This window comes from Caloenas nicobarica, chromosome 28, assembly GCF_036013445.1.
Source record: "Caloenas nicobarica isolate bCalNic1 chromosome 28, bCalNic1.hap1, whole genome shotgun sequence".
Lineage (NCBI taxonomy): Eukaryota > Metazoa > Chordata > Aves > Columbiformes > Columbidae > Caloenas > Caloenas nicobarica.
In genome coordinates, this window is record NC_088272.1 from 3,494,582 (window position 1) to 3,510,088 (window position 15,507).

At 51.6% G+C, this 15,507-nt stretch overlaps 1 protein-coding gene across 1 annotated transcript; it reads right to left on the reverse strand.

The window, feature by feature from the left end:
• Window positions 1–11,893: 11,893 nt before the first annotated feature.
• On the reverse strand, window positions 11,894–12,598 carry LOC135999452 (olfactory receptor 14A16-like; the record flags this gene model as incomplete). The annotated part of the gene is made up of 1 exon (XM_065653008.1): window positions 11,894–12,598. A coding segment is annotated over one exon (705 nt), but the record flags the coding sequence as incomplete, so codon positions are not given.
• Window positions 12,599–15,507: the final 2,909 nt, after the last annotated feature.

Sequence of the window (15,507 nt, forward strand, 5' to 3'; positions counted from 1 at the left end):
CCAGTCTGCTTTGCCTGTGATGCTGACTAGTCCTCCCTGAGCTAGCTTGGGCTCCCCGTCCTTCTCTCAACCCACCAGCTTATGGGAGACTTCAGGAGTCCACAGCAAGATTGTCCTTATGAAGAGAAACAGGAAGAATCAGTCACAAATCTGCAGAAAGCCTGACATCCACATACTTGCTGCCTACAAAGGAACATCAGCAAGGCCCTGCCTGTACACCAAAGATTAAATTACTGGACAGTTTTTCTGGGCAGAAGCAACTAAGGATCGACTGAATGGAACCATCTGTTTTCACAAGAGAGAGATGCCACTTCAGCTTCCATCTTTCAGTCTGTTGCTGATGAGAAAATGTGGTTTTTTGTAAGAAGGAAACCCTTAATTGGAAAGTCGTTTCATGCCTCATTTGCCTCCCTGGGCACATAATCTAGTGAGTAGCCCAGGAACCCTTACAGAGTGATTAGCAAAGCAATCCCAGGACACTTAAGAGATCCCATAACTGCAGGAGTCTGTCTTTGCTTTTCACCGGGAGTTCCCCAAGCCCCAAGGCAGGAGCAGGCAGGGCAGTCCTGCACTCGGGTCACACCAGGGAGGAGAGAGCAGGAACAGCGCTTGGCACCCAGGGCTGGGAACAGCAATTTGTGCTCTGAGCTGGGGCTTAGTCCATGTGCAAGCCCAGCACGGATCCAGACACCAACCTGAGGGTGTCAGTTCATCCCTGGTGCCACACACACGGCACCTTCTTCCATCGCCTCCTCCCGATGAGCTGTTTTCCAGCCCCTTCCACCTCAGCCCAGCTCAGACACCTGCACTCTGGCCCAGGGCTGACTGGGGCTGGTGACCCTCGGGGCAGCAGCAGGAACCGCTCTGACCCTGGTTGTGGGGCTGTCCCTGGGCTGAGCCCTCGGGCCCAGGGCTGCTGAACTGGGCCATGGTGGGGCCCAGGGGTGCTGAGGTTGACAGGTCCCCCCCAGCCTGTCTGTGCTGGAGACACCTGCTCCTGCAGCAGCCCTGGTCCTGGACCTGAACCTGCTCCATCCTCATCCAGAAGCACACGTTTGTTTGGCATTTTCTTAAAACTGAAGATCATTCAGGTAGAGGCAGAGCCTGTTCAGCAGTTTGAGTAGTTTGGGGACAGAGGCCAGTTGGGGGGCTGGGGCCCTCAGGGGTGGGGGCTGTTTCTGCCCCGTGCCCTTGGCCTGGCACTCACAGCTGGGAAGGGACTTTCCAAAATCCTGCTGGAAGGAGGCAGATGTGGCCACCCCCGGCACAGCCTCAGGGTCTGCTGCCAACCTGCCCTCAGATCATCTCTCCATAGAATCATAGAGTCATTTTGGTTGGAAGAGACCATCAGGTTCATGGAGTCCAAACATAACCCAACTCTAGCACTAACCCGTGTCCCTCATGACCTCCAGTCTAAACCTCCCCTGGCACAACTTGAGGCCATTTCCTCTTGTCCTCTCACTTGCTCCTTGGGAGAAGAGACCAACCCCCTCCATGCTCCAACCTCCTTTCAGGCAGTTGTAGACAGTGATCAGGTCTCCCCTCAGCCTCCTGTTCTCCAGGGTGAACCTACCACTTCCCTCAGCCGCTCCTCATCACACTTGTGCTCCGGCCCCTCAGCAGCTTTGTCACCTCCTCTGCACTCTCTCTAGTGCCTCAATGTCCTTCTTCTGATGAGGGGCCCAAAACTGAACACAGGATTCAAGCTGCGGCCTCACCAGCGCCGAGCACAGTGGCAACAAGAAAGTGTGGCTGATGTTCTTTCTTGACCACACTCCCTTCCCCACTAAGGAAAGGGAAAAGAGGAAAAGGGAGAGAGACTTACAAGTTGGATAGATTTAAAAAACAAAACGAGACAAAAATTAAAACTTGCCTCATAATACTAATAATGAGACAAATAAGGAACAATATACAAAACCAATATTGTATTTCCCAGAGTAGCCAAAATGCTGCCACAGGGGCTGGTGTCACAGCAGAGGCTGCAGAGAAGACATCAGGAAGTCCTGGACTGGACTCGGCAGTAGACAGGAACTGGGTTCAGGGATGCAAGGACGGGAACCAGGATCAGGGTTGCAGGCAGGACAACGGGCAGGCTCCTCTTGAGATGCCGGCCATGGACCAAGAGCCTGAGACCCTCGTGATCTCCCAGCTTTAAACTGTGCATGACATGGATGGCATGGAACAACTGGGTTTTCAGTTGGCATCACTTGTTCTGTCCACCCCTCCTTGCAAGTACAACCCCCTCACTTATGGGACGTAAGAGATTCACCAGCGATGTTGGCTGCTATAGCAATAAGATCTAGTCCTAGGCCTTTTCTGCATACCAGCCCTACCGGTAGCTCAGTAAAACTGTCAATATTGGCCGTTGTCAGCTCTGGAGCAGACAGTGTTTGAAAAACACGCATCCAACTGCAGAAATATGCAGTTACTTAGAAGAGCTTAAGCTGAAAGGAAAATTCACTAAAATACAATTAGTCTTGTTTTAACAAAAAGCAGGACAGCCCTCATCACAGTCTGCACCTTCCTCAGAGAGGCAGCAGAGGTGGGGGGCCGATGTCCTGTCTCGGGTGACCAGTGAGAACAGGACAGGTGGAAATGGAATGAGGCTGCGTCAGGGCACGTTCAGCCTGGACATTAGGAGAAAGTTCTTCAGTGGAGGGTGGTCGGTCACTGGAACAGGCTCCCCAGGGAAGTGGTCACGGCTCCCAGTCTGTCAGAGGTCAAGGAGCGTCTGGACGATGGTCTTGTGGTTTAGTGTTACGTGGTTGTGCAAGCAGTGCACAGCTGGACTCATTGATCCTTATGGGGATCTTCTAACTTGAAATATTCTATGATTCTGTGATGTTCGAGCTCAAGAATAGTCCATCCCAGACCCATTTGTGTGTGTGTGTGTGTGTCTCTTTCTGGGCTAATTGGGGAGATGAGGAGATCTCTGGGAGGGATCTAAACCTTACATGTGTCATATGGATGAATATTTTCCACTAGCACAGTCAAGTGTACAGAGAGACATGGCGGGGTTGGGGAGGTGAGGAGCAGGTTCTCCATACAGTGATGGACCTCAGGCAGACTGCTGCTCCTTCCTGTCCACAGCTCCTCAGGGGACACTCTGCATCAGTATCAATGGGAGAATTCTCCTATCACTTCTCCTAAGTGCTCTTTCTGTACCTTCCTCTTTCACTACACCCTTGAAATGTATCTAATTAAGTGCACAAGTGTTGAAGACCAGAGGTACATGAGGGAAGTGACAGGGCTCTATCAGTCCTGTCTGATAACTGCCAGTCCCAGGCAGATACCTCAGGTACCCTGGGGCCTCTGGAGGTTTGCACTGGGGGCTTATGGTCAGACCACGGAGCTGTGCCTGAAAACATGAGAACTGCTCTCAGTTCTTCAAAAAACAAACAAACAAACAATACAAAACCACAACTTACTCATCAGCTGAAATGATTCAATATTTTAAATAAAATGTCCATGAATTTCTGTCCTGCCAAAATATGGATTTTTACAATATGTATGAATTGCAGGAGAAGAAATATTGTAGTTACCTTGTGCTTGTATTTCCAGAACTCTGCCTATGATACTGTGTATTTAATCCCCCTGAACATCCAGGTGTTCCTACCTGTCCTTATTCAAACCACCATGTCTGCAGTCGTCTCTTTAGAAGCCTGTCTGGACATTTGCACTTTCCATTGCTCCCCAGAGGTTCTTCCTCCTCTCACTCTTTGCTCATTCAGAGCCTGTCACCTTTCTCTGCTTTGAGCTTCAGGCAGGTAAAGCTGAATTGTCTTTCAGCTGTCACTCTCATACTCCCTGTAGACAACTCTTCAATTGTGGTGATGGACCTCACTGAAAGTTGCTTAAACTAATGATAGAGTATATTTTATTGTTCGTTATGTTCTGTTGTGTTTTCTTTCTCCTTATCTTTTTTGCTTTTGCCAATTAAAATGCCTCTTTCTGCCTATTTAAATCCAGATCTCTAAGGAAAGCATGAAGTAATTTGTGCAGAGAAGCTGTAACAATCAGGTGCAAACTTCAGTGGAGAATCTGATGTAAAGAAAAGCGATGTAACTGCCAGGGGGGCAATGAGCGAAACAGGGAGGTTAGAGAAGTGAGGAGCAAGGGTGTCCATCCCGTGTCTGGCCTCAAGGGACTGCTTTTCCCACCTGTCCAACCTCCTCAAGAGACACTCTGCACCAGTATCCATGGGAGAATTCTTCTCTCACTTCTTCCAAGTGCTCATTGAAAATGTTCTCTCTACCTACCCCCTGAAACCTCTCTAATGAGCTCTACGAATCTTCATTACTTGAAGAAAATTATGGTAGAGACACAGCTTGTGAGGGCTTGAAACATTTTAATGAGCCCGTGGTGTATTTGAGGCTGAGATCATGAACCTCAGGTACTGACAAGAGACTCAACAAAGCTCTCAAGAAGCCAAAGTCAACAGCAAAACCTTGAAGTTCCTCGAAGCATTAATGGGCCCCACTGAGGGCTGTTCCTGACAAAGCCTCCCCAGGGACTCGTTAGAGCAGATAATTGGAGGCTGTGATGACATGGAGGCCAAGGCCCCGTGCAGGTGGCTCTGATGGTGAGAAACCCCTTGGTTTGCTCTCTGAAGCAGAAAGGAGAAGCCATGAGCCCCAGGCAATGGGAAGGGGGATCCTGTCCCTCACACACGGCTCAGGGCTCTGCCTGGGACTGTGGGATGTGGGTGTGCAAGGCCGAGGGAAGGACAACACTGGTACAACAACTTCCAGCTTCCCCATGGGGCTGCAAGGAGGCAACGAGGCCCCAGTGCCGTGAGGACAACATGTCTTCTCCTGGGCCTCAGTGGCAGAGACAACTGCCATGGCCAAGGGGACAGAGACCTTGGTTCTCTTGGTGCCTTCCAGCCTCACCAGCTCCCTTTGCCATGTCCACCGCAGGCTGTTCTACATGGTCTTACACCTCATAGAATCACAGAATCAGAGGATGTCCTGAGTTGGAAGGGACTCACAAGGATCATCGAATCCAAGTCCTGTCCCTGCATATGACAGCCCCACAGTTCACACCATGTGTCTGAGGGTGTTGTTCAGTCTCTTCTTGAACACTCTCCGGTTTGTAACCATGACAGCTCCCTGGGAACCCGTATGCTGAACGTCATGTCCAGGAGGAGATTGTGAGAGACACTATCAGAGGCTTTACTGAAATCCAAAAAGATCACGTCGACGGGCTTCCCTTGGTTGACTAGGTGGGTAACCTTGTTGTAGAAAAAATTAAGTTGGTTGGGCAAGACTTTCCTCTCATGTACCCCTGCTGGCTGGGACCAATGACTGCGTTGTCCTTCAGATGTTTTTCTGTAACTCCCTGTCCCGCTTTCCCTGCAGCCTGTAGACACCCGTGTCACTTCCCACCTGCTCTCACCCCAGCATTTCTGTCCCTTCACTGATGTGTCTGCACCCTCACTGGCTGTTCTTTGGAGCACAAACCATGGGCTGATCCAGCTCCCTCTGGGTGACCTCTTGCACCACAGCACTGCCCTTCCGGTGACATTTCTTCCTCCTGATAACCAGTCTTCATCTTCCAAGTTACACTCTGTGACTTTTTTTTTGCTCTCGTTCTTTTTTCTGCTACCAAGGAAAGCTCGACCATCTCAGAAACTGCCCTTCAAGCTGGGAACACAACCCATCAGTCTTCTTGTGGTGTTCCATCTCAACAAAGAGAAGTCACCTCACCATGAGCTCCTAAATCCCAGGACTGCTGCTGGCCTTTCAGCTTCTCTGATGGACACGACCATGTCCCTGCTGCTGTCTCGTCATGTACTCAGGTGGAATGGACATGACAACGCGTCTCCAAGGCCTCTTCCTGGGTAGGGTCTGTGGGTACTTAGGCCAAGGTTCTTTCCCAGCCACGTCCCTGCTGCTGGGCTGTCAGCTCCAGAGAAAAACTGACCTCACTGTCCCCTTCACAGCCACGTGCTTCTTACTGGATTATGAGTGTCTGAGACCCAACTGACCGCAAAATACCACACCCATCCATCACCCACCTTGTGGCCCAGGACCTGACCAGACAAAAGTATGCTTGTTGTATGAATCTGATGAAATCTGTTTCCTACTAATCACAGAATCACAGAATCACAGAATGTTAGGGATTGGAAGGGACCTCGAAAGATCATCTAGTCCAATCCCCCTGCCAGAGCAGGAACACCTAGGTGAGGTTACACAGGAAGGCGTCCAGGCGTGTTTTGAATGTCTCCAGAGAAGGAGAATCCACAACCTCCCTGGGCAGCCTGTTCCAGTGTTCCGTCACCCTCACTGAGAAGAAGTTTCTTCTCACATTTAAGTGGAACCTCTTGTGTTCCAGCTTGAACCCATTACCCCTTGTCTTACTGTTGGTTGTCACCGAGAAGAGCCTGGCTCCATCCTCGTGACACCCACCCTTTATATATCTATAAACATTGATGAGGTCACCCCTCAGTCTCCTCTTCTCCAAGCTAAAGAGACCCAGCTCCCTCAGCCTTTCCTCATAAGGGAGATGCTCCACTCCCTTCATCATCTTTGAGGCCCTGCGCTGGACTCTCTCCAGCAGTTCCCTGTCCTTCTGGAACTGAGGGGCCCAGAACTGGACACAATATTCCAGATGAGGTCTCACCAGGGCAGAGTAGAGGGGGAGGAGAACCTCTCTGGACCTACTAACCACCCCCCTTCTAATACACCCCAGGATGCCATTGGCCTTCTTGGCCACAAGGGCCCAGTGCTGGCTCATGGTCATCCTGCTGTCCACCAGGACCCCCAGGTCCCTTTCCCCTACACTGCTCTCTAATAGGTCATTCCCCAACCTGTACTGGAACCTGGGGTTGTTCCTGCCCAGATGCAAGACTCTACATTTGCCCTTGTTATATTTCATTAAATTTTTCCCCGCCCAACTCTCTAGCCTGTCCAGATCTCGCTGGATGGCAGCACAGCCCTCTGGCGTGTCAGCCACTCCTCCCAGCTTGGTGTCATCAGCAAACTTGCTGATAGTACACTCAATTCCCTCATCCAAGTCATTGATGAATATATTGAATAGTATTGGTCCCAGAACTGACCCCTGAGGCACTCCACTAGATACAGGCCTCCAACCAGACTCCGCCCCATTGATCACGACTCTCTGGCTTCTCTCCTTCAGCCAGTTTGCAGTCCACCTCACTACCCGATCATCCAGTCCACACTTCCTCAGTTTTGCCGTGAGGATGCTGTGGGAGACGGTGTCAAATGCTTTGCTGAAGTCAAGGTAGACCACATCCACTGCTCTGCCATCGTCAATCCACCTTGTTACGTCTTCATAAAAGGCTATGAGGTTGGTCAAGCACGACTTCCCCTTGGTGAAGCCATGTTGACTGCCCCTGATGACCCTCTTATCCTTGATATGTCTTAAGATGGCACCAAGGATAAGGTGTTCCATCACTTTCCCAGGGATGGAGGTGAGGCTGACCGGTCTATAGTTGCCCGGGTCCTCCTTCTTGCCCTTTTTGAAGACCGGAGTGACATTTGCTTTCCTCCAGTCCTCAGGTACCTCTCCCGTTTCCCAAGACTTGGCAAAGATGATGGAGAGCGGTCCAGCAATGACTTCAGCCAGCTCCCTCAGCACCCGCGGGTGCATCCCATCTGGACCCATGGATTTATGGATGTCCAGATTGCTTAACTGGTCCCTAACCCAGTCCTCATCAATTAAGACAAACTCCTCCATTGCCCTGCCTTCCTCTGGGGCCTCAGGGGCACGGGGCTCCTCAGGACAGCCTCCGGCAGAGTAGACAGAGACAAAGAAGGCATTCAGTAACTCTGCCTTCTCTGTATCTTCTGTCACCAGGGCACCCACCCCGTTCATCAGTGGGCCTACATTGCCTCTGGTGTTAGTTTTATCTGCCATGTATTTGAAGAAGCTCTTCCTGTTGTCCTTGACCCCTCTCGCCAGGTTTAACTCTAAGGAGGCCTTAGCTTTCCTAGTTGCCTCCCTACATCCTCTGACAACAGCCTTATATTCTTCCCAAGTGGCCAGCCCCTCCTTCCATGATTTGTAAACCCTCCTCTTCCACTTGAGTTTGCCCAGCAGTTCCCTGTTTAACCACGCAGGTCTCCTGGCTCCTCTCCTTGACTTCCTGCGCGTCGGGATGCACTGATCTTGAGCTTGGTAGAAGCAGTCCCTGAAAGTTAACCAACTATCTTGGGCCCCTTTACCTTCAAGCAGCCTTGCCCACGGGATTTCCTCCAGCAATTGTTTGAACAGGCCAAAGTTGGCCCTGCTGAAGTCCAGGGTTGCAATTCTGCTCGGTATTCTGCTCCCACCACAGGAGATTCTGAACTCCACCATCTCATGGTCACTGCAACCAAGGCAGCCCCCCACCTTTACTGCTTCAACCAGACCCTCCTTGTTAGCGAGGACGAGATCCAGCGGCGCACCTCTCCTAGTCGGCTCCTCCACCATTTGCATCAGAAAGTTATCATCAATGCACTGGAGGAACCTCCTAGACTGAGGCTGGCTGGCTGAGTAGTCCTTCCAGCAAACATCAGGGTAGTTAAAATCCCCCATAACAACCAGAGCCTGTGACTGTGAGGCCGCGCTCAGCTGCCCGTAGAAGGCCTCGTCAACATCCTCACTCTGATCTGGTGGCCTGTAATAGACACCCACAACAGTGTCACCCCTGCCAGCCTGCCCCTTAATTCTCACCCACAGACTCTCAACTTGCTCCTCAACCGCACCTGGACAGTACTCTATACATTGTAGTTGCTCTCTCACGTAAAGAGCAACTCCACCACCATGCCTGGCTGGCCTGTCTTTCCTGAAAAGGGCATAGCCATCCATGACCACATTCCAGCCATGTGAGCTGTCCCACCATGTCTCTGTTAATGCCACCAGATCATAATCTCCTGACCGAACACAGGTTTCTAACTCCTCCTGCTTATTCCCCATGCTGCGCGCATTGGTGTACAGGCACTTCAGGGAGCGAGCTGAGTACACCGATTTCACCCTAGGGGCCTGAGGGGCCTCCCGGTCTTTATCGATTCCAGCATGCTGCCCCACTGATGCAAGCCCAGTTACAACCCCATCCCCCTTCGAATCTAGTTTAAAGCCCTCCAAATGAGCCCTGCTAATTCCTGTCCCAGCATCCTTTTACCCCTGTGGGATAAACCTTTCCCACATATCACTGACCGGACTGGTGTCTTATAAAACCAGCCGTTATCAAAGAACCCAAAGCCCTGCCTGTAGCACCAGTCCCAAAGCCAATCATTTACGGACTCAATTTTTCTATTCCGTCCCACATCATCACCCGAAAATGGAAGGAGGGAAGAGAAGATAACTTGAGCCCCAGACTCTTTCACCATTTGTCCCAAGGCCTTGAAGTCTTTCTTCATTCCCCTCAGACTACGGGATGCCGCTTCCTCCCTATCTGTCTGGAAGATCAGTAGGGGGTAATAGTCCGTTGGGCGCACCAGTTTGGGGAGCGCCCTGGCGATGTCCCTGATCCAAGCTCCAGGTAGGCTACAAACTTCCCGATGCTGAGGGTCAGCTCTGCATATCGGGCCCTCCGTCCCTCTCAGAAGGGAATTGCCTACCACAATTACCCTTCTTTCTTTTTTATCGGAGGCAGTCTTGAGGCGTGGAGTCGATCGCCTCTTCCTATGTGAAATGGAGAATGAGAGAATGGAGAAACATTCTTCACAGGAAGTGCTGTATTCATGTTGACACGTTTTAGATCTCCTCCTCTGTCTGTTTATTTTTTTTTCTTCTTCATACGTATGTTCAGTTTTCCAAAACCTCTCCAAGGTAAAGATTCATTGAATCGTAGAATAACTCAGATTCGAAGAGAGCCCTGAACATCATCTTGTGTGACTCTCCTGTTCAAGTCAGGGTCAACCATGTGAGGTTATTCAAGGCCTCTGCCCAGCTTTGCATCATCCTCAAAAGAGCTGCTAGTGCACTCGTCACATCATACAGGGAGAGAATAAACACATTCAACAGTGTTTACCCAGTGCTGGTCACTGAGGGATTTCACCAGTAACTGGTTGCACAGAAATATTTGTACCTTTTACGACATTTGTGCTTGATCATTCAGCCAAGTCCTCACCCAGCGTGCACTTCTTCAGCCCAGACAGCACCAGTCTGGCTATAAGGACACCATGGGAGACCATGTCTGAGGCCTTGCAAAACTCCATGTACAGGACATACCCTCCTTTCCCCTCCACATATTGTTTCAGCAATCCCTTTCTTCTCCTTCAAGTGCTTGGAAATGCCTGTAGGAGGACATGACGAATCCCCTTCCCAGGGACAGAGGCAGGCTGAGCAACCTGCAGTCCTCTCAATTCTTGTTCCTGCCCTTCTTGAAGATGGTTTTGATGTCTGCCTTTTCCAAGGACCCCACAATCTCTCTGGTTGCTCTGGTGCTTTCAGAGCACAACCCAGAATCACAGGCAAGGTTGACATAGCAGACAGGAGCACTTGCAATGAGCCTGTCCAAGGTTGCTGAGATCAATCTCTATGGACCAGTGGGGTTTGTTCCTGGAGTCACACACAGAAATGTCAGGTTCTGTCAGGTGTCCACATCTGAGCTGGCCTCATGGACTCCTTCTGCACCCAGGGATGCTCACAGACAGAGTCTGTCCCTTTCACACACAGAGGCAGGAGTCACAGTGTCTCTATGAGCTCCTGTTGCCACTCCCAAGGGATGGGAGGCACCTCAGCCCTGTGGTGTGTCACCCTGCTCTGCACTCATCTGAGATGTCCCACGTCATGAGGAATGGACACGGGGACCTCAGTTCAAGGAAGAACATCCCAGTGCTGCATTCGGGTGATTTCCTATGGGGTGTTCTTCCTACCATGAAGTGACCTCAAGACCTCACTGTGCCACAGGCCTTCATGGAAACCAAAGGAATAGTTGATGGTGTTTGTGCTCACTTGCGTTTATGTCACATCACATACATGATGTGTGTGCTCACATCTGATGTCTACAATGCAAACAGGGATTTCTGACCTACTCATTCCGTGTCCCTCTGTGGGTGAGAGGCCAGGGCTGGCAATGGTGGTTGTGAGGGGCCAGTCCATGACGATGCCCTGGGACAGCTTCCATGGGGTGTCCAGTGCACAGGGGCACAGCCCAGCCCCTGCTCTGCTGGTCCTGCAGGTCTCTGGTAGGAGGCCTGGCTGTGAGAGGACACTGCTGTGTGCCCAGCCCTGCACACACACACTGTGCAGCTGTACACTGATGTTTCATCTGCCAGTTTCTTGGGCACATTCTTCGGAAAAGCTTTTGAAGAAGACCTAAACCTTCAGGCACTGTTCTCAGGAGATAACTGTTCTTAATGAAACGCGGCTCTGCGGCCAGCTCTGTCACAGCAGTGCCCATGGCCTGTCCCTGCCTGCGCTCACAGGACTGACACACAGCAGGACGGTGACCAGGCTGCCAGAGCACTCAGGCCTTGCACCAACACAAGGGATGAGAAGGAGAGTGTGGGAGTGGAACGAGAACAGCTCTGGAAGGCCAAGCGCTGGTGCTCCCTGGCAGTGCTGCCAGGCTGGACTCTTTTCCCCTCCTCCCATGCACACAGGAACTGTCCCTGCAGCTCCAAACAGGCCTTGCAGGAAGGATATATATTGAAAAACAAGTCACTACAGGACCCTTTATTTTGTTTAAATACACACAGATCATGGCTCCTCATTTACACAACCAGTGGTTATAAAAGAAAAGCAGAAAGTAATTTAGAAAGGGGATGACAATGGTATCACAATTAAAAAAACCATCAATAACAACAGAAAATAGAGATGAGAGGCTGGGCCTCTAAGTAGTTACATTAAAACTGCTATGTAGAAGCAGATGTGCAGTTTATTGCTTCAGAAAACACTTAGATATGAGTTTCCACAGGGCATCCTTGAGCTCCTGGTTCCTCATGCTGTAGATGAGGGGGTTCACTGCTGGAGGCACCACTGAGTACAGAACAGACACCACCAGGTCCAGCCATGGGGAGGAGATGGAGGGGGGCTTCAGGTAGGCAAACATGCCAGTGCTGACAAACAGGGAGACCACGGCCAGGTGAGGGAGGCATGTGGCAAAGGCTTTGTGCCGTCCCTGCTCAGAGGGGATCCTCAGCACAGCCCTCAAGATCTGCACATAGGACAGCACGATGAACACAAAACACCCAAATCCTAAACAGACAGTAACCACAATAAGCCCAGCTTCCCTAAAGTAGGTGCCTGAGCAGGAGAGCTTGAGGATCTGGGGGATTTCACAGAAGAACTGGTCCAGGGCATTGCCCTTGCACAGTGGCAGTGAAAATGTATTGGCCGTGTGCAGCAGAGCAACGAGAAACCCAGTGGCCCAGGCAGCTGCTGCCATGTGGACACAAGCTCTGCTGCCCAGGAGGGTCCCGTAGTGCAGGGGTTTGCAGATGGCAACGTAGCGGTCGTAGGACATGATGGTGAGAAGAGAATACTCTGCACCAAACAAGAAAGCTAAAAAGAAGACCTGGGCAGCACAACCCGCATAGGAAATGACCCTGGTATCCCACAGAGAGTTGGCCAAGGATTTGGGGACAGTGATGGAGATGGAGCCCAGGTCAAGGAGGGCGAGGTTGAGCAGGAAGAAGTACATGGGGGTGTGGAGGTGCTGGTCACAGGCTATGGTGGTGATGATGAGGCCGTTGCCCAGGAGGGCAGCCAGGTAGATGGCCAGGAAGAGCCAGAAATGCAAGAGCTGCAGCTCCCGTGTGTCTGCGAACGCCAGGAGGAGGAACTGGGTGATGGAGCTGCTGTTGGACATTTGCTCTTCCTTAATATGGAGGTACTGTTCTAAAAAATGAAATGACAACTTAAATGCAGGAAGACTCCTCTGAGAAGGCCACTCGATTTTTCACATAAATAACCCCAATTCAAATGCATTTCCTTCCTCTGGTCTGTGCTGGCTGAGTGTGCTGTGAGGAGCAGGACCTCTGCCCGTCTGGGGCCAAGCAACCAGGTTTGCTCTTCTGCAGTGGGGACATGAGAGCTGGTTGGTGAGACATCTGACATTCACAAGCAATGTCAGATTTTATGCACCATTAATGGAAAAGTTCAATATCTGCACTCGTGACACTTAAGAGTGTGGTCTGCAAAGCAGAGGCTTAGCATGTCATTATCATGATTTTGTCTGTATTTTGAATTTTCCACCATCACATCTCATGACTGGATTTTTGCAGGGGTTGAAATCCTCATATATATGACTGAAAATGTGAAGAGTCTTCAGACAGGACAGGCAAAAGGGCTCATCTCTCTGTGGCTCAGTGCAGAGTCAGGAGAGCAGCTTTTACCCATTTGCCCTGTGCTCTCACTTGTGCTGCCTTAAAAACAACTTCATAAACAATCCTCTCTTTAAAAGAAAACCCAACACTGGACTCGTACTGGAGCAGGGAGCCCTGTTTGAAAGGGCAGATCTGCAAACTCTTCTCTGTCCCAGCCCAGAGGTGCAGATGTGATGGAGAGAGCAGGACACGACCCCTCACCCAGAGAAGCAAAGGACTCTGGCAGGACAGTGCGGACCCCAAGGAAAGGTTCAGCACTCCTGGGATCCTACAGCAGAGCTGGGCCTTTCTGGGGGCAGCTGGTGAGCCCAGCAGGACAGGCAGAGCACAGTCAGGGCTCCTGGAGATGGGATGTGCTAAAGGGACAGTCCGATCATTGCCCAGCAGACAACCCCCAGCAGCCACCTGCAGAGCAGGAGCAGAAGAGCTCCTGACCAGCCCCTGCTCTGCTGCCTGGAGCTGTCCCTGCCTGCAGCTGTATCTCTGTGCCCAGGTCTCCTCCTGTCAGTGTCACAGACCCCATCCCAGCCGCTGTGTGCTCAGCTCTGCCCTGCAGACCCCTCCCAGCAGCCGGCACTGCCCAGGGGCAGCTCTGTGTGGGCCGGCTCTGATGGGAACATCAGACCAACAATAACGAGCATGGAAAAGTGATCCTGATCCTGTCTGGAAGCCAGGGTGTGTTGATTTCTGATACTCGCAGGTTTATTCACCTCTAAGAGAAATGGATCTGGAATTTCAGTGCCTCCTCCTGAACTGAGACATTAATTTCTGTGTCCCATTGGCCACACAGACAACGCAGAGTATGAGATTGTTAGAATAAGATACTTCCCTTTCACAAAGCCCCTGTCTTACTGTGCTTCTTTAAAAGCCTCCTGAGAATGTCCTTTAGTGAACTAGAGCTGTGAACAGCCCTGACCCATGCAGCCCCCATTCTATTGCACGACCCTGCCCTACCAGATGTTGCTCCTTCCCCCCACAGCTTCTCCCCACAGCCCCGTGGGGATCTCCCCGGGCAGGCTGAGCGCTGACCCTGGCAGGCGGCAGAGTCCCTGCCCCGGCACAGCCCTGGGGTGCAGGGACCCTGCTCTGCAGGACAGCCCTGGGCACCCTTGGCTGCAAACCCATCTGCTTTGATTTTCAAAATAGCTGAAGAAGAGTCCCCTCCATAGCGATCCCACAACTGTGGCTGATCCAGCTTCAGGAGATGCCTCCCAGAGCTACAGCTGTATTGCCCTGCACCCAGAGACTTACCATGGCAAGGGCTGCAAAGATTTCTCCTCCAGTGAGCTCTCAGTCATCCTCCCCATCCTGACCACCTTTCATCTCTCTCTGCCTTGCTCGTCTCCCTGAGATCCCCAGGCCGAGCCCTCAGCCCTGCTGCGCTTTGCAGAGGAGCTGCTCCTGGGCAGAGCTGTCTCTCTGCAGCGCTGCCGCTTGCCAGGAGCTCCCTCTGTCCCAGGAGCCCAGCCCAGCTCAGCAGCACAGGAGCAGCCCAAGGCGCTTTAATGACCCCTCTGGTGGGTTTGCTGCTGAGGCCATGAACCTCAGACTCTGGAGGAAGCTGACGAAACCTCTCAAGTTGTCAAAGTCAGATTCAAACTCCAAAGTTTCTTGTAATGTTAATGGGTCCCACTGAGGGAACCTACTGAAAAACCATCCCCAGGGTCTAGTCAGAGAAAAAACTGCAAGCAGTGATGACAGGTCAGGAAAAGCAAAGTAAAGGTGGCTCTAATGCTGAGCAAACCTGGATGTGTTTCATTAACCAAAGGGCCAAGCCCTGACCCCCAGCCCTGGGAAGGCAGATCCTGTCCCTCCCACGTTGCCCAGGGCCCTTCCTGGGACAGTGTGATATGGGGCTGTGCAAGGCCAAGGGCAGGACTATGGTCCCACACCTCCCAGGTTCCTGGCTGGGGACAAGGAGGCCATGAGGCCCCTGTGCTGTAAGGACAAGGTGTCTCCTCACAGGCATCAGAGCTGGAGACAACAGCCACAGCCAAGGGGAGAAGGAGCTCCAGCTGTTAGTGTTTACATGCAGACGGTTTATCCTGATGAGGGTGTCTATCCCAAGATAACATCATGAGGAGTTACAGGACACTACGAATATCACCTGCAGGAGAAACTTTGCGGTCTTGGGGGGCTAGTGCTCGTAATGCCAGAGGTCTGGACTTAGAGGGGAAGTTTCCCTTCCTGTGGGAGAACATCAGGAATGTGTGGAGCTCTGCCTGGG